Here is a 24,181-nt window from a genome sequence, read left to right as displayed (position 1 = left end):
TGGCAATTTGGACCAGTCCTAGCAGTGTTTTTTTAAAGACCAAAACGCTACGAGAGAGACGAAAGACAAAAAAAAATGGCTGACAGAGGAGGAAACGCCGGAAGTTGTAACGACAGGTGCGGCTGCGCTTCTCCTTGCCCCGGTGGCCATGCTTGCAGGTCTCTGCTGTCTTCCTTCTTACCATCTCCCAATTGCATCCTTCAGTTTTGATTATTCACTGTCTATCTTTTAGCCCTTATCTTCTCTTATGAAAATCACTTTCGGCTGTTTAAAATTCGACAGCTTGGGCTGTCAGCAGGGCTTTTCATTAAGGTTTCGTTTGTCTTTTAGTATCCGGGTGATACATTTATCCGAACAAATGACTTTTAGGCAAATTGTGGTGTTAGTGTTGGTAAAAACTTTAGGTGCTGTTTGGGATCGATACTATTTCTTAGGTGTTTTTTCAGAAAATAGTGATGTATAAACATTTTTTTAAAAAGAAACTTTTTTTTCAGGTTTTCTATTTAATACTATTGTTGTTGCTGCCACATAAGCCTTTTTTAATCCCATATCAACACACCATTGTTAACATTCTTAATAAAAAATGGGAAAACACCAAAAGGACAAGGACGTAACCAAACAGTAGGCGTTTTTTAAGAAAATGGATTTATGATGTGGTGCCGTTTTCTGAAAAAAAAAAAAACGGCATCAATTCCAAACACCTGGTTAGTATTAGATTTTATCATTTTAATATTTTCGACGGAATCATTTACCAATAAAACACGTTTCAACCCTCTGCCACATCATCTCACACCGCACGGCACATCTCATACATATAATAGGTCCCAGTCTCAAGTTAAGATGTATGGTGTGAGATGATATTGATAAACTTGGAACCTGTTTTGTTGGCAAAAAATCCCCGTCTGACATGGGATAATAGCATATAAGAGCAACTTTTGGGCCGCAAAATCACTGCGCATCTTCTTTTTTCCTGCAATCTGTTTACCAGTGCCACCGCCCGCCACCGTCGGGCGGCATTGGGCAAAGGAATGGCCATTAGGGCTGCCTCTGCCTCCGCCCACCTCCAGCAATGTTGTTAGGAGGCGGAGGTGGGCGGAGATAGGCAGAGGCGTTATCGGAGGTGGTGATGAGCGGCGGCAGACGGCGACGAATGATGTGGGCAACGGCACTGGTGAACAAGAACAATGATTTTACCCTTAATTAATATTATTTTTAAAAAGTTAATCTATTTTTTAAATTTTTTTAAAACTATTAATTATATTGATATTAAGCCCAAAAATTACCCTTATATGCTATTATCCCAAAAATAATTTTGGCTGTCCACATTTATCAGTTAGTTTTTGTGATGTATATAGGCTCTCTCTCTCCTCATGACACGTTAGTGAATACGGCAACGCCTACAGCACTTCTATTCTTGCATCCAATTCACATGGTTTGCGCAAGGAGAACCCCCCCAGACAGCACAGGTTGTCTGAAGACGACCAGCCAGCTAAAATCTATATACCCATGCTGCTTTACCGGTTCATCCTAATCCTTGCCGGATGCTTGGCTTGTCTTGATAATGACAGAACATAATTCATGATTGAGATTTTGACATCATCCATCTCGTCATGTGCTTGAACATCAAGTGTCACATCTAGACTTGCGCCAAGATAGAAATCCGATGGTGTCGATGAAGAGTCCGGATCTGCCGATCATAATACATGGAATTCAGAATTCTGCAGTTGCTAAGGTCATGGTCCGATCATTTATGGATGGACGTGTGTAATAGAAAAAACATCCAGTAGATGTTTCTCTGTTTTTTTTATAACACTTATTTGGGTTTGATTATAAGGTAAAAACATACAATGATTCTTTTATCCATAAAAGTTAAAAAGGATTGACAAAATTATCCTGTTTTATCAATTTTTTCTTCAGAGTTATTTATCCATATGGGAGAGTGAGAGTGAGAAAATGATACTTAGGAAAAATGATTTTTTTTCTGTGAATCTTACATGAACGTGAAAAACCACAATCCTATTGATCGACTTTCCTCACTAGAATCTTAAAAACAACAAAGAGGGCCCTAATACTAATATGGCTACTGCTGCAATTCTGCAAACAGATGTAGTTCCAGTGCAAGTGCGGGTGAGCGGGAGACACAGCATATGTGCTGCTCCTGCGGCGAACACTGCGGCTGCAACCCCTGCTCATGCTCCAAAGCTGAAGTCTCTGGTTCTGGAAAGGCTTTCTGCAAGTGTGGTCAAGGTTGCACCTGTGTCACATGTGCTTCCTGATAACTGCCGAGACACCAGGGGAGATGAGTTCCTATTAATACCCAGCACTAAGTAGGAGCTAGCAAGGAAGATACTAATGATAATAATAAGGCTAAGTATCAGACTCTAAGGCTGCAGAGCCTGAACTATGTAAGTTGTAATCAGAAAGGCCTACTAGTATATAACTATATACATATGCAAGTAATGGAATTAAAGTTGCCAAGTAATGGTAAGACTGAATATTCTCCTAAGCCCAGATTCATTTGTGCAGTGTCTAAATGATTCTACAACTTAAATCTATGTTATGAAGCCTGCACCACCAAAACTTTGGTGGCTTCATGCACCAGACAAATTATATGATCTTTTACTGGCTCAACTCAATCTGCACAAATCTCATTGATGGTAACGGTAGAGGAGGATCTACTAAGAGGCGTTCTTGTAAGGAACAAAATACAAACAAACAGACTACAAGCCAGCCAACAGGATCTATTAAGAAGAAAAAAGTTGTAAAATAATCTAAATCTTACAACTCCATTGCCACAGTCACAGATAAGCTTAAAAAAACAATACATGTACATGTTATGTATTATGAGCTCCTGCAATTTGGAGCCCGGAGTCCCCAATCTGTAAAAGGAATATTGGGCCGTATATCACAAACATCAATTTACAACCAGGATTCACTATAATACACAATTCCAAAATGAAACAAAAAAACTCATTAGTATTCCGGTTCTGGATACGATGTTGGAATACCTATCTACACAGAAAACCAGTTACACCATTAATATAACCACATATCCCTCACAGTTTCCTCCATCAATTCCCCTAGGATCATCCATTCTATCTCTCTTCCTATTACATCAACATCATCAAGCATCATACCAGACCAAGGGGTTTTCCCTAGATCACAAGCCACCATGCCATCAAGTGAATAATGGGATCCATCCATTGGAGGATTTACATGTTTATGGATCATTTCCCATGCAGCACCCAGCAATTTCTTTCCACAAGATGGCAGTATTATAGAGGGACCAAGAACCCTTCTCTTAAATCTGGACGTTGTCATAAGAGATCCAAGTATTGTTGCTAGTGCTTCATTTAACAAGTCAAATAACAGCTTGCGGGCTTCCTTGCTTTCCTTCTGATCTCTAGTTTCCTCTTCATTCTCCTTGGCCCTTTTTTTGTAAGACTCTTCTACTTCCTCAAAGATCAAGTAGCTAATCGGTTTTTCAAGAGAGTCCCACTTCGAAAAAGAGCAATCAAATGGTCCATCATATAAACCAGAAGCAATGAGAAGATCTCTTATGTATGCTTGTTTCTCATCTTGTATCTCAAGCGTTTCAACTTCTCGGGGCTCCTCTCTTGTCAGCGTGTCGTCAGGCCCATCAGAATCAAGTTGATTTAACTGCCTCCTTAGCTCTGTGCGATCAGAAACAGAAACAATAATCACATAAGTAATCCAAATGCCCCATTTAGTAGTCTATCTTATGAACAACCTCTTAAATGGCTCCACTGGAACTGAAGAACATTACTGAAGTGGAAGTCATGGAAGTGGTGCTATAACTAAGAAAAATGACATTTTATTGCACATATGAAAACAAAATCAGCCACTAATTAATGTGTTGCAACTAGGAGATCCTACTAGTTAGTCTGAATGGTTTTTTTCAACTTTTATTATAGGATATTGAAGACCACTCAAGCTGAATCTTCTTTCTTGTTTGATATTTTATAATTTCTGACATTGTTAAATGATATGGTGCTAAACTTTGTTGTTGGAAATCTCTTGATAGAATCAACAACCTGCAAATAATACACCACCATCACCCAAAACTAGATTTCCCTTCACTTGAGAGCATAGTTGTAAAGGAGACACCTAGGCGACAAGGTGCCCTTGGAGGCTCACCTCGCCCAGTCACCTAGCAGTTTTGTATAGTGTCTTATAAAATACTTTTATATTGTTACTTTTTTGAGTTATAATTATAAAATAGACATTATTAAACAAAAATATTCATTTTCTGTGTTTATAAACTAATTTCTTTTTATTATTTTCTTATTTGTTAGGGTTTAATCAACACAAACATTGCTAACTGCTGTATTGAACCCTCAAAGACTTCAGAATTTGAACCAATAAGTAAGGGAAAAACTTAAAGTTTTGTCTAATCAACACATTTCTTCCATCTTTTCTTTTCTTCTTTTCCTATAACAAAAACAGGGGTTCAGTCCCCATATTTTTTGAATTTTCTTTTCTTTCTTCTTTTTCTTCTCATAAATATGTTGATTTTCTAGACATAAACATGAAGTTTATAACTTTCTTATGAAAATTATGGATAGTTAAGGAAAGATGGTTATGGAACCTAGGGAACTACCTAGGATATGTATTTTTCACTTAAAAAAATCCATCGCCTAGGCTACTAGGCGACAAGGTGCCCCCCTGTCGCCTAGCCTCGCCTTGGCGCCTTAAAAACTATGCTTGAGAGCACCATCTATGGTACCTCCCACCCATTCTTGCAGGGATAATTTGATGGCAGAGAAAGCTACATGCTTTACCTGTGGACTATAGTTGCAATTCACATCCCAACTATGGCATTCAGAAGGTAGACATCTTGCATGCCACATCTTACTAGTAAATAGGCAGTTTAATGAACGAAATGCTAAAAACATGTTCAGTCTAAAAGAATTGCATACGCATTTGAATTTGTGAAAGCAGGAAGTAGCTTAGCTTTATAAAATAGTGTCATTATGTGAGGCTGTCTATGGCTACGCAAGTAATGTTTTTTCTTTTTTTTTGATAAACAGCTACGTGAGTAATGTTGTCCCTGGACTTTGTTATAGTTCACACATACACATACAGAATAGTAAACGTGAAAGATATTGATTAATGCTTTACAAAGCATGCATATGCACATTACTTTCTCTACTATAATGTAAAAAATATAACTAGCACACTGATATCTTTCATGCCAACTAGTTTACAAATCTGTCCAAACTGCCTATTTACTAGTGTGTTTTAAGCCCTGATCTAAGAAACAGGCACAACCACATGTCGCATCCATCAGTTGATTGACCAATTTAACTGGTGTTTATTACCAATACGTGCATAATATGGCAGGAGAGAATAAAAAGTTTGTAGCAAATACCAATGTTCAGAAAGAATAACACACAACACACAGATGGCGTAATTCCAGTTGAAGTCATAGACACCAATAGCTAATACCTTGAAGATTAGAGCTGATCTCTCTGAAAACCCGTGGCATGGGACAGTCTTCTAGCAAAGGCATATCTAAAGTGGAGATTGGGCTGAGATGATCCACTGGCTGACACAACTCTTCATGACCACTGCTGCACACTGATGCAGGGCTAGGTGGCACCTCAGTTGAGTTGTCCTGAGAACCATGCAACAGAAAATCTTTTAATTAAGAGAACGAAAAGAAAGAAAACTATTGATTGATTGAGAGAGAGAGAGAGAGAGAGATGAACTAAACTATAAGATAGCTCTTACATGTGCATTGCCAGGATTCATCACAACTGTAGGTCCACTCATGATATCTTTCACAGGACCAGATCCATTGCTTCCTGATTCCTTAACTACTTGAATCTTCCTTCTGAATAATTTACCTCTAAGAGTAAAACTGTATCGGAGATTTGAGACTTTCCCCCTAAAACTGAACCTCTCTTTCCTCTTTTTTCTCAATTCCACTGAAACATTTTCAGTGGATTCATGCTTCCTCCTGATCTGGGCTCCAGTTAAAATGTGTCGGTCCTCTAAAAGAAGTTTCCCAAATGAATTTCCTGATACCGGAGCTGACAATGATCTGATTAGGTTTCTTGGAGATAACTCCCCTGTATAAAGCATTTCATCACTTTTATGCCCATGTCTGAAAGATCTTGTTTGAATTTCTGGCTCATCTGCCAAATCTTCCCAGCGATTCTCAATGTTCTTAGTCATCAAAGCATCTTCAATTGGCCTTATTCTACTCTCATTATTGCATAAAGCAGAAGCTCTCGAGCTGCCACTGATACTTGTGGGGGCATCAACACGTTTTTCTCTTTTTACAACGTTCCTCAGCCTCTCAGAGAAGCATTTCCCCATGTCTCTGTTAATGAACTCGAGAGGGCCTTGTCCATTTATCTGAGTTTCACTTCTGTAAGATCTAGCTGATTCTGATCGTAGTAAATTCATTCCAAGGTCCTTGGTAACACTTTCCCTGACCTGCTTTGCTATATTCTGAGCAATTTCTTTTGGATCTGATTGTTTTCCACTGAAAGGGGCCCCAATTCCAACCCTTCTAACTGATATATCTCCTTTAGCACTCTTGCCTTGAATTTCACATCTCAGCCTTTCCTTTACTTCCTCAAGCAAAGCTTCAATACCACCTTCCTCTTCAGCAGTCTCTGACGAACCAGCCCAAGAATCTTCACTATCACAATTCCCATCAGGGCCAGGCTTTAAGATCACTATCCTTGTGGGCATAGAAGACTTGCCTGGTTTCTGATTACAATTTGTTAGGGAGATCTGCTCAGCATCACTAGAATTTGTTCTGTTTCTTAAGACGACAGAGTCAATTTGGTTAGCTGAGGAAGATTCCTTTTTAAATCCTTGATGCTGTAATGCACCTCTTTCTTGTGATCTTCCCTTAAGTGTTGCCACTGAAGTATGACTGTTTGATTCTCTAGGATTCTTCTTTTCTCTCAAACTCCTAGATTCTGCATGGAGTGCGATTGTTTCCTTGTTGAAGTTCTCTTGAGCAAGCCATTGACCAGGAATTCTACCAAGCTCAACAACTTTTCTATGTTCCCAAATCCTCGCTGCTTGCCATGCTTCAAATTCTTTTTTGAATTTCTGCAATTCCTCCTCTTGAGGATGTTCTCGAGGTCGTCGTTTTCCATATTTCATGTCACTACTGGATAGGTCAGTATCTTCTTGTCTAGAAAAGGTTAGAAAATCCATCTCTGTTTTCCTCAAGGGTTTTGATCCAAAAGCACTACGTCCAGCTGAGCCATTTTCGTACTGTTCACCATTTCTAAAATTGTTTCCCATGTATTCATTCTTTTTCTCCTTTGCATGAATTGCTGGTTGTGTTTCTGATGGTAGCATATCCATCCCCATCAAACGGGCCACAACACTAGGCACATTCCGCCTAGTGGCTGGTCCCCTGTAAACCTCCTCATCAATCAAATTCTTCACAGAAGCCTCACTTGGATAACAATTCTTTCTGGAGGAGGTATGCTTCACTTGATATGAATACTGATAGTAATCACACAAAGTATTAGTTGATATGAGTGAAAAGTTGATGCATGATAGAGTTATTTTTATCATGAAATACATGGAATTAATACTCGTTTTAGAATAGCATGAACATAGTCAACCACCAAGAGAGCCAAGAGACAGAGCCACAACTTTTCCCCTGGATGGGGATTTAAATGCCCATGGTGAAATAAGTGAAAATCTATTTTTACCAATGAAGACCACTGTCAAGTGCTATCATTCCAAAGGCATGTTCATTGTTGTTGCAAAAGCCAAACTTCTATTTCAAATTTACAAAATTTTGCAAGTCAAATTAATTGAAACACTTGATATTTAAAAAGAAATTATTTTTCTAATATATATTTAAGTATCTATATTACTTCAAGACAAAATTTCGTTGAAAAAATTTACAAACTATTTAAATAAAAATCAAGTAGACCCTATTAATACTACATACTAATAATAATGTAGATCAATGATATAGATTTTTTTTGGAAAAGGTAATGTAATTTTATTCAAACCAAAATTCAATTACAAACTGAAATCAGACCCAGGAAGGCAGTCTGAAAACAGCCAGAGTTACAAACTCCACCAGGAGTGAGACTGAAATAAATAAGACAAGTTTAGATGTGGTGCAATGGTGAAATCTCAGGCTGACAAGCATGAGAATGCAAGTTCAAGTCTGAGAATGGCAACTTGACGGGGAAAAAAACAAAGGTTAGGTCCATATCCAGTCAACCCCTCCCCAAGGCCCTAGATAGCTGGGACCAACATTGGGTAATGGCCTTTAATGATACAGCCTAATGATAATTGTGTGATTGTGCCTAAAAAACTCAGCCATGAGAATGAGCGAAAATAGATATTGTAGAGCAAAAATATCGAAAAAGAAATCAAGTTATATCCAAGACCTTTTCCACTCTAATGAGAGCAGTGCTGCAACAGGTCCCCTCATGATACGAGCTATGGGGGAGGGGAAGGGGAAGCCCAGAAATAAAAAAAGTATACACACACATGACGGAGTGCCCTAGAAATTATAGGAGATATAAAGGGAATTGTCAAAAGTTTTGGGGGAAATGTCACCCCTTGGCTTCTCTCAATGGCACATATCCAGGAATTTGGGTACCAACAATATATACAACCATCTATAAGTGTCAAGTGAAAATTAACCAACCATCAGGTTATGTTTTTTCTTGTTCAAATTTAAACTTCTTCCATCCATCTATTTGCAATAAGTTGGATAGTTATCAATTCTGGATCCTACACACCTTCCTATGTGTTTTAATGTATGGCTCATCCAATAGTGTGGTAGTCTAGCAGATAGAGAACTTAAAAACCACCATCTCTTTAAGCAAATAAAGATTAAGAATATTGGTAATAAGAAAATTGAATAAATAAACGTCTTCAATTAGCAAATCATCAATAACCTCATCTGTTATATATAGCATAAGTCTCATTAAATCAGAATCAAAATACAGATTTAATATATCAAGAACCTATAGTAAAGCATACAATAAAAAATTACCGGAATGTTTCCGGATGTAGAACAGAAGTTCTGTGAAGTTTCTATTGGCAGCTCCAAGCTGTTCCGAGGGGCTTCAAGACCTGCAGACAAGCCAGAGCAGCATTAGATTTCCAAAATTTCTCAATGAAATCAAAGAAATCTATAAGGATATAGATTAGATGGATCCCCCAGAAATCTGAATGCTACAGCTGATAGACTAACTAAATCCAGAACATAGAGGGCCTTTGTATAGTGAAAGCTGTATGCCCAAGTAGTTTCTGTATTGGTAGAACTGCTATATATCGGCCTTGTGAATTTTGTACATCATACACACTCCTTGCTATTTTTCATCAGGCAATATAGTTTATCTCTTTCTCAACAAAAAAAAAAAAGAAAAGAAAAGAACAGAAAAGTGCTCTTCTTGTCAATACAACTCTGCCGGTGACTTTTTCTTAACTTTTGTTCACAAGGGGGAGGTTGGAATGTTGTTTATCATATATCATCCTACAAGTCCTTCCATGTTGTTTGTTCTACTTATTGCTCCGAGCTACCAAGAGATACATAATTGGAGCCTTTTTTTTCACTTGTCTGATTAACCCAAGTAAGAAGGAATCTGAAGCAGGAAGTCTAAAGTTCTTAACCTTAAGTATTAATCATGAAAATCTAGTTGCCCATAATTTTAGGAACATACTTCATATAGAAGTCCATACTTAGAAAAGATCCAACATAACTTGAGATGAAGATGCATTAATGTCATGATCTAAAACTTTCTACGTTATCCCACCTTGTCTGCCACAAATTCAAACCCTCCCCCCAATGGGAAGAAAACAGAAAAAAAAAAATGGACAAATAACCACGTTAAAGAAAGTAATAAAGGAAAAACAAGGAGCGGAAGCATACTTATTAGAAGTAAACAATATAAGCAAATAAAAGATGAACCTTACCATCAACATGTCTACTGTGCCCTAGTGACTTCCGGGACATGCTGGCTTGGTTAAACTCAAAGAGATGCAATATGCCTCCCATGTAGCCTGCTGATTCCTAAAAACCTGAGTAGACCTAGCAGTGCATCTATGTTTTATCCCATGGTAACCTGAGTGGATTGTCCTTTATCCAATACAAATGTTGCAGAACACCTGCCTCATAATCTAGAAAGCAACACCATAAGGTTCTAATCAGTAAACTAAAGTTCATTACACTTGGTCCAAACAAGCTTCCAATGCATAAAAATCTTCAGATAAAATCGTAAAGGTCCAAATCAAAAGATCAATTCTATCAAGGATTAACTTCTGCTCAGATTATCAAATAATCGGCCATTGCCTATTGGAGAAGAATAATTTCTTACAGACACGAAGCAATATTATATACACTTGAAATTCTAGTTACCTATCTAGTAGACCCAGGTAGCATAAATGGCCTGCACATACGCATGGTTTCAACTTTCAAGCGGGGGAGCAGACCAACCACTAAGTTCTTCTAAAACAAATGGATGATTATTAACTATCAACTGTATTTTTTATGCTTATGATATAAGGTTATGATTATAACCCCAGTTCTGGTTTTTGCTTTTTAGCTTCCTTCTTTTACTCTTTCAAAGAAAAGTTTCCTTCTTTTACTGTCTAATCAGAGCTGCTTTTCAGGTTTGGACCACAAGACTAGAAGTGGAAATCCTGCAAAAATGGGGGAGAAGGAAATGAAATGAAAAGTGACTCCAATACATCCACGAATAAGCCTACCTACTCTACTTCGTCATTCTGACCTCCCCACCTGGGGAGAGAGATATATAACCAAAACATTTGTGGACTCTATTAAATTTGCTGCAGCAAGTGAAAATTCCCAAATTTCTGCCACATGTATCCTGTATTGCTGAGAGACCTCTTATGATCTAACCAATGGATAATTAGATTTCCTCAACTACAAAATGTACAGAACATATATTTGTCTAGATCACATCAAGTCAAAATCAATTTAGTGGCCCTCAAGTCTTTTTGATAGAAAGTACTGAACAAAGTGCAGATATGGAGGTGGAAGTAAAATAAGGATTTCTTAGCAACATTAAGATGAAAGATGGGGAGTCACGAGAAACTTTGGTTAAACTACAAATATAGAATCAAGACAAAACTCAGACAAGGCCATGCAGCATTCTATAAGACGGACATTCAACATAACTTACAAATCAGTGCAGTCTAGACAAAATTAAAACAGTTCTACAATTAAACAGAACCAATCAAACTCATAATAACCAAACATGAAGAAATTGTAGTTGCAGAATCTTGACTTATCTCTTTGGGAGGTGTATTATGATGATATGACGATGAATATACGATTTTTAGTAAAGAAAGCATCTTGGAATTAATGCCTTCAAGAGTGAATTTTCAAAATATCAGTGGCCCCAATTCAAATGACAAAGTTCTTTTTACTTTTTTCTATTGCTCGCACTTCATCCAGGAAAGAGCAAAATGCAAGAGTTAGATTAACAGAAGTAAGCAAACAAAAGTAAAATTTTAAGGGCCTGATTCACTAACATAATTCCCATCGACCGAAAGAGCACAAGTATCGAATTCTTGCAGCACTCTGAAACTGAAAGTTTTTAACACAAACATTTTAAGAAGGAAAGAGAAGCCGATTTAAATGATTAAAAATAACAGGTTAGAACAAATTCGACTTTTTTTTGGCAGATTTACGAGAAAACTTCGTCCTCAACCTGAAGCTTGACCCGGGGCTGTAACACATAAGTATGCAATCTCATTTATCTTGCCAAATTCTTTCGTCCTGCGACATCCAAGGAAACAAAAAATAAAAAGGAAGCCATATATCCATAAAAAGATGCAAAATTAACGAACTTTTCAAAATAGAACTGGCTGATTTTCAAGATTCGTTTTACTTGACTCTCCCCACGATTTTGATCCAAGAGAGCATGGAGATCTAAGTTAAGGCTCTTCAAACAAGTATAGCATCTAACAACCATTAATTGCTTTTGATCCAAATAGAAAAAGGACATTTTCGGTTTCCACTAACCATAATTAATATGAATCTCATTATTCAGTTCTTCTTGTCTTTGTAACGCAGAATAGACGATCCCATTCTCCAACTCAACAAGACAGTAGCTCGTGTAATTCAACACCATGAAACCAAATCCATCATTACCAAATTATCAGAACCTACCGTGCAGAGACGCCCGGGAACGGGCAAAATCCATCGACGGGAACTTTTATCCTCCACAGAGATGAAGGGAAACCGAAAATACAGTGGTCAACAGAAGTCAATAACGTAGAGATCGAGAAAAGATCTTCGTCGGCAACAGCAGAGTAGCAGAAAAGTTGAGATGTAAAGCTAGGGCTCGTAATAGTTTCACGTTGGCACCCTAGTAATGTAGGAAAAGCTACGCTTTTAGTCTGACCGTCCATGGCCGAAAAAACATTAAAAGAAAAAAACAACCCAGAAAGCGAAGCTTCTCTAGTTTCATGTATTTAAAATTATTTTCTTTTTATTCTTTATCCAATTGCTTTCTCTTTCTCAATTTTAATCTTTGTTTACTGTAAACCCTTAACAAAAGACCGAGCGAACTCGAGTTCGCAACTCTGTCTCTGAAAGTGAAGAATACTGAAAAGGCAATAACAGCGCAGACACTAGGGATCAAGCGGGCTCCCCTGACTACATCTACGTGGCTGCTTACTCTACCACGTCAACAGGTGACGGAATCTGCTTCTCACAGGCACATCCACAGGAACCGGAACCGGTCGATTTGGTTTTGAAAAATCAAAGGTATCAATTTGGCTTCAATTAACCAAAGCGACCTATGCATATAAAATATATTATTTATTATTGATAATATAATATATTTCTAATACTTTTATTATACATTTATTATTTATTTTATATATTATAAATATTAAAAAATCGACAGACCAAAGTAATAGAAAATCAAACTGATCAATTGATTAATCAATTGGATTTGGTTCGGTTTTGATTCACAGTTTTTTAAAAATTGGTAGTATTGGTTTAGCTTGAAAAATAAATCCATGATTCACTTAACCGAACCATAATCACTTTTATAGCTCAATTTGGAAGGAGTATAAATGTAAATTTGTAGAGTGCAAAACCTTATATTTTATATGTATTTGCATTATACATATTTGCATTTGTATTCTTTCCAAACTAAGCCTATCGAACAAAAGTTGACTAAATAATTTTAGGGCCAGCATTCTTATGCATTTTCACTTGTTTGGGTAAAGAAAAACAAAAGTTGCCTAAATCTTATCATTGATTTCACAGCCTGCTAAATGGTTAAAACCATGGTATTTAAAAACGAATCGGTGATCGAACCAGTCAAGGGTCTGGTTACCGGTTTGAACGGTTCGACCATTTGACTTGAACGGCCCGACAGTTCGACTTGAACGGCCAGCATGTTTTGACAAGAAAAATAAAAAAAAAATAAAAATTTGAAAAACAGTCAAAACCATTCAAACGGTTAACTGACCGGTTCAATGGTTTGCTGACCAGAATCAACGGTTTTAGGGGAAAAAGCGGGTTTGAAAGAAAATGGTGATCGGTTCCTGGTTTTTCCGGTCCGACCGTCTGGTCCAATCCAATTTTGAAAACAGTGGTTAAAACTTAAACCTTATTCGATAAAGAGAGGGTATGCTTCACGAGTATATCAATTACCTCACTCTTTAGAAAATTCGCTTATTGATGAGGGCATATTTGGCCCTCCAGTGAAATTGTGACACGTGGCACCTCGTGACAACTAGGCAAACACCCAGGCAACAACTTACCAAATTGGTGTCCCACCCGAGCACCAGTCTGGCTGGCCTGGCGCGACCTACGAGCGACCTGCACGCGGCCTGGCACGGCCTGCGCGTGACCTGGCGCGGCCTGCGCGCGACCTGGCATGGCCTACGCGGCCTGGCACGGGCTGCGCGCGGCCTGGCCAGATCAGCCTGGCTCATGATTCGACCTGGCCGACCTGGCAACCCATAAGACGCCCGCCGATGAACCATAACAGCATACCCCGCGAGCTCGGTAGCTCACCAAAGAGCTCGCCAAGGAGCTAGGCAGCTCTCCAAGGAGCTCGCCACCAAGGAGCCAGGCAACTCGGTAAAGCTCGCCACAAGTAGCTCAGCATAGCCCAAGGAGCTCGGCATAGCTCTTCCGGGCTTCTTGCTACTTGTAGGTTCGCTCGGTACAGAAGAGTAGTTTGGCGTATCGCAGAAAAATCTCCTGCTTGACAACTTGGCCCAGACACTGACCCGCCGACTGACAAAGGCGCCAACCTGACAACCTCGAGGAGTTCACCACCGTACCCCGGTTCTGACGGGATATGACGAGTCTTACCGTTTGAAGGCTTTTCACCCACCTAACCCGTGAGGACACCACTATATAAGGACTCCGACCCCCAAAGCCAAGGGGGGGTGGGGGGGGGAAGGATGGTAACCCCTGCTCTCTAGCTCTCTCATTTCTCTCCAAGCTCTCTGTAATCAGAATGCTAACTTAGGCATCAGAGAGTCCCCGCCGGGAAAATACCCCCGGGTCCTCTGATTCAGTTCTCGCAGGTCCCTCAGCTCCCGCCGCCTACAAAGGAGAGGTAATCACCTCATGCAGAGGGCAGTCGGGTTGCGCTGCACCAGGGAGGTCCACCATCCTCTGAGTTGCAGGCCGCCTAGGAGCAGGTCAAATGACGAGTCCACCAGGCAGTTCTCCTCCAGGCAGTTCGCCACCAGGCAGTTCGCCACCAGGGAGTTCGCCACCAGGCAATTCGCCACCAGGCAGTTCGCCACCAGGCACTTCGCCACCAGGCAGTTCTCCCCAAGCAGTTTGCCACCAGGGAGTTCGCCACCAAGTAGCTCTCCACCAGGGAGCTCGCCACCAGGTAGTTCACCACTAGGGAGTTCGCCACCAGGCAGTTCGCGACCAGGCAGTTCTCCCCAAGCAGTTCGCCACCAGGCAGTTCGCCACCAGGGAGTTCACCACCAGGGAGTTCGCCACCAAGCAGTTCGCCACCAGGCAGTTCGCCACCAGGGAGTTCGTCACCAAGTAGCTCTCCACTAGGGAGCTCGCCACCAGGTAGTTCTCCACCAGGGAGTTCGCCACCAAGTAGCTCATCACCAAGGCATGTCACCACCGGGTCAAATAACGAGGTACTTAGCCAAAAAAATTTATACATCACAAAAAATTGGTACGTGACCAGAAACGGTTACATCAATTGGCGTCGTCTGTGGGAAAACGCTACAAAAAGCTAAGTTCTCATCATACAAAAGCTAAGTTCTCATGTTACCAAAGCTAAGTCCTCACTTTTTAGAAATTGAAGCTATCGCTTTATAGTTTACATTTTTTATGAACTCAAAGACTATGTAGGGAGGTAACAGACTAAGTAGCTCTACCAACCTTACTTTCAATTCAGATAATGCCTCATTAGTCCTCTCCGCAAGGTCCCCCCTACAAAGATGAGCTCTTCGTGGCTTCCGCGGGAGTTGGCGGCCAACAGACTACATAGGCGCCCTTACCAGTCAAGCCTTCCAAGGCTCCCGTGTGAGCTGGCGACCTAAAGTTAGTAGTGCTGCCCCCGAAGGTCTAGCTCCTAGTAGCTTCTTGTAGGAGTGGGTGACCGGCATTACGAAGCTGATGTAGCACAATCATAGCTCGACACCTCACAGGCAAGCCTACGGGCCACATTACTGCTTAAGACCCGGTCGCCTCTCCGGCACGGGCAAAGTAAAAAAAGAGTAGACTACGAGTCACTCTCAAAGCCTACGGACCACATTACTGCTTAAGACCCGGCCGCCTCTCTGGCACGGGCAAAGTAAAAAAAGAGTAGACTACGAGTCACTCCCAAAGCCTACGGGCCACATTACTGCTTAAGACCAGGTCGCCTCTCCGGCACGGGCAAAGTAAAAAAAGAGTAGACTACGAGTCACTCCCAAAGCCTACAGGCCACATTACTGCTTAAGACCCGGTGGCCTCTCCGGCACGGGCAAAAGTCAAAGAAGAGTAGACTACGAGTCACTCCCAAAACTTACTGGCCACACTATTGCTAAATATCCAGTCGCCTCCTCAGTAGGAGCAAAATCAGCAAAAGTGAACTATAAGTTGCCCTAGAGCCTAAGGGCTACACTACTGAACTGGCGGAGACCCCCTCGCCTTACTGGCAGCTCGCCACATACAGGCAGCTCCTGAAGCCTAAGGAATTGGATCAGCACTTACTAGCTCGTCGACTTACGGGCCAAAAGAAATCTACTCCCTTAGCTGAGTTACTCTCAGCTCGGGAGTGGGGGGCAATTGATGAGGGCAGATTTGGCCCTCCAGTGAAATTGTGACACGTGGCACCTCGTGACAACTAGGCAAACACCCAGGCAACAACTTACGAAGTTGGTGTCCCACCCGAGCACCAGTCTGGCTGGCCTGGCACGGCCTGGTGCAACCTGCACGCGGCCTGGCACGGCCTGCGCGCGGCCTGCGGGGCCTGGCACGGCTTGCGCGCAACCTGGCGCGGCCTGCACGGCCTGGCCGAATCAGCCTGGCACATGATCCGACCTGGCAACCCATAAGACGCCCACCGATGAACCATAACGGCATACCCCGTGAGCTCGGTAGCTCACCAAGGAGCTCGCCAAGGAGCTTGGTAGCTCACCAAAGAACTCGCCAAGGAGCTAGGTAGCTCTCCAAGGAGCTCGCCACCAAGGAGCCAGGCAGCTCGGCAAAGCTCGCCACAAGCAGCTCGGCATAGCTCCCCCGGGCTTCTCGCCACTTGTAGGTTCGCTCAGTACAAAAGAGTAGTTTGGCGTATCGCAGAAAGATCTCCTGCCTGACAACTTGGCCCAAACACCGACCCGCCGACTGACACAGGCGCCGACCTGGCCGCCTGACACAAGCGCCAGCCTGACAACCTCGAGGAGTTCACCACTGTACCCCGGTTCTGACGGGATATGACGAGTCTTACCGTTTGAAGGCTTTTCACCCACCTAACCGGCGAGGACACCACTATATAAGGACTCCGATCCCCAAAGCCAGGGGGGAAGGATGGTAACCCCTGCTCTCTAGCTCTCTCATTTCTCTCCAAGCTCTCTGTAATCAGAATGCTAACTTAGGCATCGGAGAGTCCCCGCCGGGAAAATACCCCCGGGTCCTCTGATTCAATTCTCGCAAGTCCCTCAGCTCCCGCCGCCTACAAAGGAGAGGAAATCACCTCATGCAGAGGGCAGTCAGGTTGCGTTGCACCAGGGAGCTCCACCATCCTCTGAGTTGCAAGCCACCTAGGAGCAGGTCAAATGACGAGTCCACCAGGCAGTTCTCCCCCAGGCAATTCGCCACCAGGGAGTTCGCCACCAGGCAGTTCTCCCTAAGTAGTTCGCCACCAGGCAGTTCGCCACCAGGGAGTTCGTCACCAAGTAGCTCTCCACCAAGGAGCTCGCCACCAGACAGTTCGCCACCAGGCAGTTCGCCACCAGGGAGTTCGCCACCAAGCAGTTCGCCACCAGGGAGTTCGCCACTAGGTAGTTCTCCACCAGGGAGTTCGCCACTAAGTAGCTCATCACCAAGGCACGTCACCACCGGGTCAAATAACGAGGTACTTAGCCAAAAAAATTTATACATCACAAATACATGACCATAAACGATTACATCACTTATCATAAAACCCATTATACTGGAGTAATAATATTGTAGCTCCCATCTTGAAATTGATGCATTCAAGCCACCCATAATTAAATTTTACGGATAAATGGACTGAAATGTATCTCAGAAATCTGAATTACAGTTCTCTCCTAGTCTACTGGTAGTCCCCCTATAAACCACATTCTATCCATAAATTTAGCATCAATCCACGAGCAGGATTCAGTCCACCCCTAGAAATCTTAGTTCCACCCCAGGGGTGGATTGAACTATAAAACCCATTTTATATAAAAAATCCCTAAATTTTACTATAATTTTTAATTCAGGAATTCAAATAATCAGGACGGATACACCCCATGCAGAATTCTGAATTCCAGCCCCCCCCTTACTAGTAGCCCCCCCCCCCCCCCCCCCCCCCGTGAATTTCGCACTCATTGTTCATTATCAATTACCCAATTGACTAACATAACATACCCCACCACATAGCACGTCCAACCTTAAAAATCACGGGCACCGGTAGAGTTATCGGTCCCACATGTGTGGCAGAGAACGGCTTATTCCCACACCCAGCTCCATGGCTTTCGAGAGAGTTCAATAACGCAGCACGACACGACAGATCTACTTCTACTTACAGAGAATAGATGTGCTGTGAAACGTTGTGAGGGGCAATTTTGTGGGGGCTGATTTGACCGTGAATGTAGGGTCTGTCTTATTCATTTTATTCGTTTTTGTTGTTTAGGCTCAGTTTGGAAGGAGTATAAATTAAAATATATTTGTACTGTATATATATATGTACTTGTACACCATCCAAACTAAGTTTAAATAGAGTTTTAAGCTTTAGGGTAAATTGCTAAAACTTTCCCTCAAGTTTTTGATTGTTATTAAAATCTCCCTTGAAGTTTGATAATTTCAATCACTTTCTCTAAATTTTTTGGCATCTTTGCATATAGATAGATCCCTGTTTAAAATCTTCCAAAAAGAGGTATGAAGATGTCTAAAATATTCATACAATTACTTTTGATAAAAATATTTATTTTTCAAATTTTCTCATATGAATTGCTAGATCAAACTCTTTCAATCCCTTTTCTAAAATTGATTTATTTTTCAAATTTTTCTTTCATATCAATCATTCAAATTTTCGAGTGCAAAACTACAACCTTAAATTTTCTATTTTCTTGTTGTTTACAAAATTTGTATTATTTTTTCGGTAGAAGGTAGCCTCAATAGTAATTAGATAGGTATTTTAAACAATTTTGTGCCTCTTTTTAAAAGATTTTAACGGAGAGGGTCTACTTGAAACTTCAGGGGAAGTTTCAGCAATTTACCATAAACCTCGTTGACCATCGATATCAGATTAAAGGAAGTCCGAAGCCCCTCTTCTCCTAAAAAACCAATTGACAGATTAGCGTTTGCTTCCCTTTTCAATTCTTGATAGTCCGATAGACGAGTTTTCTCTGCACAATGCAGTGATGACATGGCTAATTGATCAAAACGCACTTTTTGCCACTTGGCAAGCGATGATCCTTGGTACTTCAATATAGTTTGGTGCCACGCTGGCTGGGTGGTAGTGGGAGAAGGCATGTAGTTTTGTTCCATTCTTGAAGGCTAAATTCATTGGATGTGATTAGGGGTGAGCATTATTTGGTTAAAACCAAATAACCAAACCAAAAATTTTGGTTCAGCTTTTTCGGTTTTTGGTTAAATCGGTTCAGTTTTTTTTTTTTTTAGTTATTTTGACTTTTTGTTTTGGTTTTTGGAATTAGAATTTTGGTTAACCGAATTAACTGAACTTTTTATTATTATATATAACATATAATATATTATATATTATATATTAATATATAATATACTAAAATTTGATTTTATAATATATATAATAGAGTATATATTATTAAAATTCAGTTTTAATCGTAAATTGAACCGAAAATTTTGATTTCGGTTTTCTTAATTCAGTTTTTAAAATTTTGATTTATTCGATTCAGTTTTTAACCGAATAAATCGAATGATCACCCTTAGATGTGAGATGATTAAGAGCATTTTAGTGTCAAGTGTCAATAGTAGGGAGCAATCCTTTAACCCCCTTAATTATATTTCACAAGATTAGAAGAGCTCTAGAATGAATGCTGGCTGAGGTTGGAAAGTGTGGTTCCTATAAAAAGTGAAATGGGACTGGCCCACTTACAAATGAAGGAATTTTATTACCCAAAAAAGAAGAAAAAGGAAAGAAGGAATTATGAACCTCTCTTGGGTTAGGGTAGGGGGTAAGGGAGGTCCAAGGATTTGCAAGTTCTAGAGTCTAGAGTCTAGAGTCTAGACTAGACTAACCCGTAAAACTCTAGACAGCTGGCTAGAACCTTCTTTTCCTCATTACCCAACTGAAATGATGTTGAGAGCGTGCGTCATGTGCTATGGAAAAGCTTAAAGCATGAGATGGGTGACTTTGGTTTAATGCAACAGCTCTTCACATTTAAAAGCTTTCAGTGCTAAGGAAAAAAACGGTTAACTGCAAAGCTAATGGTCCCCAGCTCTCTCTCTTCTTGGTGAAGAAAGGAGCTTTATCCACCTTCCACATGTTCTAAGTTATAACCACCAAATACCACCTACCTACAACTATGTTTTCTGGGTCTGGGATTGAAAATCGCCATAGTTCATATGGTCACTTACATGTATATTTTTCATCATGTCTATGTCTAAAGGTCGTTTGATGACAGCTGAAATGGCTGAACTGAATGATTGCTAGCCCATTTACTCTTTCTAGTCGGGCTTAATGAATAGTGAGTCTAGGGGTGATCACGAGTTGAACTTTTCATGAGTCATTCGAGCTCGAGCCTAATAAAGCTCGATATATATATATATATTATAATTCTTATTTTTTAAATATTAAATAAAAAATTATATATAATTATTTATTTTTTCTCAAATCGAGCTCAAGCCTCATAATATCTTTATACATTTGAACCCTGGTCACCCAGGTTGCATTGGAGTAACCCAACCATTGTACCAAGGCCTACCCTCTGGAAGAGAGAAAAGTAGTTCCGTTTTTAGCATTTATTATAGCCTTTGACAGCGGTACTGTTTCTCAGTAGTTTTGTAATGGATTCTATGTAAAGGATTTACTTTCTATCATAATCCTTCATGTTCTTAACAATTCAAATGCTAGGAAATGATTTATGAAGTAATCCTTCCCCTTAAAACTCAAACCGATGGTGAGAACTTGAGGCCTCATACAAAGATTCAACAAGAAAATAGTTATTGTCTTTGTTGTTGTAGACTTGTTAACTTGTTTTAATTTCTTGATTTTCTTCTTTCTACCCTATTGGGTCTTTTACTCTTATTTATTCTCAATTTACTTAGGTGGGCCTCTAATATATAAAATCTGGAGATGGTTTAAGGATGAACCTCCTTCCCTCTATGTTAAGAACAGACTAGAGCTTTTGCTGCACTACTGGTTGACATTTTTTTAGTAAACGGAGAAAAAGTATTGTAGTACTATAAGGAGGGTGAGAAATCCTCAGAATTTACAAACAAGTATGACTATAATGTCCACATGACATATACAGCATGTTCAAAAAATGATGGAGCTCCACTGATTCTGGAAACAATCAGAAGGAGCTCTCATGAACTGGTGTTGTACTTTGGCCCATCTCATCAAGGTCTATCATTTTTACCCAACTTTCTGATTGTAGGTGACTTATCTAGAAATTTCCTGTGTGAATAAGAACAAGATTGTATTCCTTCCAAACTGAGCCTATAGAATTCCCATGTTTCATTATTCCAGACATTTGTGCAGAAAACATGGTATTTTCCTTGATTGTATATGTTGTATTTTGTTCCATGGCTTGAGCCCTAATGGCTAAAATTCATGGCAGGCTGGAGAGTTCTCTTCTTGCATTCAGTAGCTATCTAGCCGTGGTTCTGCTGCCAACCAGGTCTTGGTCGATTCAAGATTTTGGATGAGTTGATCATTGAGCTGTTGCTGAAGAAGGCATCTTAATATATGAATCAACTGTGCCAAGTGAAGCCAGGCAATGTACTGAGGTGTTCCATATGTGCCTTCACTATGGTCCATGGAGAATTTTTGTTCTTTCTTCCCCAATGACATCCAACTAATTTTCCCCCGTTCTGTTTTTTCCCATTCTCTATCATTCTTCTTTGATAGAGAACTGTATATCTGGCTATACTTGAAAAGCCCCAACCATGTAATTTTGGTGCATGCTGCTTATTGGAAGTAATTTAGACTCACATTTCATTTTGTAACTGTGGTCAAAGGATTGGCATGATCTTATAAGCATTGACATTTTAAACTCTCCTCTGCTATTTGTTATTTGTGAAAATTCAATGGTTCATTAAATAACCAGAACTAGTTTGATTTTCATAAAGAAAACCAAAAATTATGACAGCAGACTTAAATGCCCAAAGTTTGAGCCCAAAATAATGGCAGATGGTGTTTTCTTTTATCGTTCTAGAGGAAAAACTTGAATTAGGCTCAAATTGGGTTTAAAAGAAGAGGCAACATGGTTTATTTCCAAAAATTTTAGGGGCATTTAAGACTTTGTGACATGGTTTTCAAATCCATGTCCAAAGGGTAAAATTGGAAAGAGATGAAAAAAAAAACAATTTACCCAGGAAAAACATGGGAAAATAAGAAACATCATTTACCTGGGTAAGTCAAACAAAAATAAACAAATGTTTTTTAATTTCAAGAATTGGATGAACATTAGAGAGTGATCTTAACATTTTAGTTCAAATTTAAGGGAGGCCAAAAACCCACTTTATTACATTTTTTACCCCAATTTTTCTATATAAATAATGGTTTTAATAAAAAGTTTAGGGGATCAAGGACCTCACCAATATACTTAACTCCGCCCCTGACCTCAATAATCTGAATCTAGCTTTCTACCAACCAAAATGCCGAAATTTCAGATATGGTATTATTCATGACTAGTTCCTGCAACCATGCAGAGATGGATGCAGGGACCAGTTAGGGCATTTCAGCCTGGAGTTTGAAGTGTTGAAGCTTCAACTGCAGACAGCTTTCTTGGCTTTCTTCTCTTTTCATAAATGACGAAACAGGCGGGAGGTCTACAACCAACTCTTAAGGCCCAGTTCTATTATTCCGTTACACTACCCCTGTATGGGCATATTATTTCCCGTTCTGGGCCCTTGGCCCATGAAATTGCCAACGAAGTAGGCGGGCCAATCCGGGTCCAATTACTGGGCCTAATTTAACAATCCCAGACCTGAGCCCAACACTGAAGCAGGACCACCAGGCCTAGTCTTGTATGAACCGTTGATTGGTTGATGCTTAGGCTTAGTTTGGAAGGAATACAAATGAAAATATGTAGATTGTAGAGTGCAAAACTTTATATTTTGTATTATTTTCTATGTATTTTCATTATACATACATATTTGCATTTGCACTCTACATATTCACATTTACATTTGTATTCCTTCCATCCAAACTGAGCCTTAAAAACATTAATAGTGAGACATGTATCTCAAGCCCAGTAGATGTAGTCATGTCCAAACATGACCTTGACTGCAGCCCGTTCCGGCCATAAGCCAATAACTCCAAATTGGGCATTTAACTATGTTCCATTCATTAGACCTGTTCAAATTTTGACAATAGCCAAGTCCGAACCCAATCCATAAATAGGGTCGCGAGTAGATTCAGGTGAGAGACGGAATTAACTGAACGTAATAGTTGTTTAGTAAGCTGTGAAATAAATAATAGCATTCCACACCAATGATAAAGTATATAAAACCTACAACCACTCAGCGTTCAGCTAATTCGAAAGTTAACTGGTTTGGGATGTCGCTCTCAGTGACCCCACATTCAAGATTCTGGATTCATTAGATACATCCACCAATTACAATGTGTATAAATAAGAAAGATCTAAGTTTGCACCATTTCATTGTAGACGACTGAGAGAGTGATGACTGGTAGACAGTGCTATGCTACTAAACAAACAACCGTCCTAATCCTATTTCTCTTTCTCCATTAGTATGCATCAAAAGACTAAAACATCCCCATATTTTGAGCTTCTTCTTATACAACAGTGGTTTCTTTTGTCAATTCACTTGGGAATTTGTCCAAATTTATCAGAAATACGTAGGGCTGTAAATGGATCTTACTCGGATCCGATGCAACAAAATCCGCATCCGATAGCATACATCCAAATCCGATTCGGATTTAATCTGACTCCGTTATAAATTTTCTTATATACATAAATTTACATATAATATAATATATAAAATCCCATCTAATTATTAATCGAATGTAAATTATAACATCTGAATACAATCCGATTATATATATACATCATCCGCATTCAATATAATTGGATCGGGTCTCGGATTTTCGGATACCATTGACAGCTCTAGAAATAGGATGTGGCCAAACAATTCCCCAGAAAGTATTGACCACGTTGTTTACTAAACACCCCTAATCCTCAAATGGAATTTTAGGATTATGTATTCTATTAATTTTAGGTGCCACCTGCTCTATATAAATAAACCCACTAACACGTGATATTGCGCTGGTGTTGGTTCTTCCAACCTGTCTCAGTCTCA

General features: G+C 40.0%; 2 protein-coding genes across 10 annotated transcripts; one reads left to right on the top strand and one right to left on the bottom strand.

Annotated features, from left to right (window-relative positions):
- On the top strand, positions 1 to 2,506 carry LOC104590223 (metallothionein-like protein 4B). The gene is made up of 2 exons (XM_019196482.2): positions 1 to 158; positions 2,105 to 2,506. The coding sequence occupies exons 1-2, from the start codon at positions 76 to 78 to the stop codon at positions 2,274 to 2,276; spliced, it is 255 nt and encodes an 84-aa protein (XP_019052027.1). The 5' UTR covers positions 1 to 75; the 3' UTR covers positions 2,277 to 2,506.
- A 375-nt stretch (positions 2,507 to 2,881) lies between these two features.
- Positions 2,882 to 12,464, bottom strand: LOC104590217 (uncharacterized). 9 transcript variants are annotated; one of them, XM_019196478.2, is made up of 8 exons: positions 12,020 to 12,464; positions 11,706 to 11,773; positions 11,527 to 11,581; positions 9,946 to 10,149; positions 9,023 to 9,102; positions 5,755 to 7,500; positions 5,470 to 5,638; positions 2,882 to 3,674 (listed from the first exon to the last, which is right to left on the bottom strand). In XM_019196478.2, the coding sequence occupies exons 4-8, from the start codon at positions 10,025 to 10,027 to the stop codon at positions 3,037 to 3,039; spliced, it is 2,715 nt and encodes a 904-aa protein (XP_019052023.1). In that variant the 5' UTR covers positions 10,028 to 10,149; positions 11,527 to 11,581; positions 11,706 to 11,773; positions 12,020 to 12,464; the 3' UTR covers positions 2,882 to 3,036. The 9 variants fall into 9 exon arrangements, with proteins under 9 accessions (XP_019052023.1, XP_088746957.1, XP_019052021.1 ...); XM_088890831.1 differs by having other exon boundaries at positions 12,167 to 12,464; XM_019196476.2 differs by having other exon boundaries at positions 11,527 to 11,773.
- Between the last annotated feature and the right edge of the window lie 11,717 nt (positions 12,465 to 24,181).

This window comes from Nelumbo nucifera, chromosome 6 (assembly GCF_055504915.1).
Source record: "Nelumbo nucifera cultivar China Antique chromosome 6, China Antique-T2T, whole genome shotgun sequence".
NCBI lineage: Eukaryota > Viridiplantae > Streptophyta > Magnoliopsida > Proteales > Nelumbonaceae > Nelumbo > Nelumbo nucifera.
The sequence above is the reverse complement of the archived record's forward strand: the minus strand, read 5'-3'. Positions and strand labels throughout refer to the sequence as shown.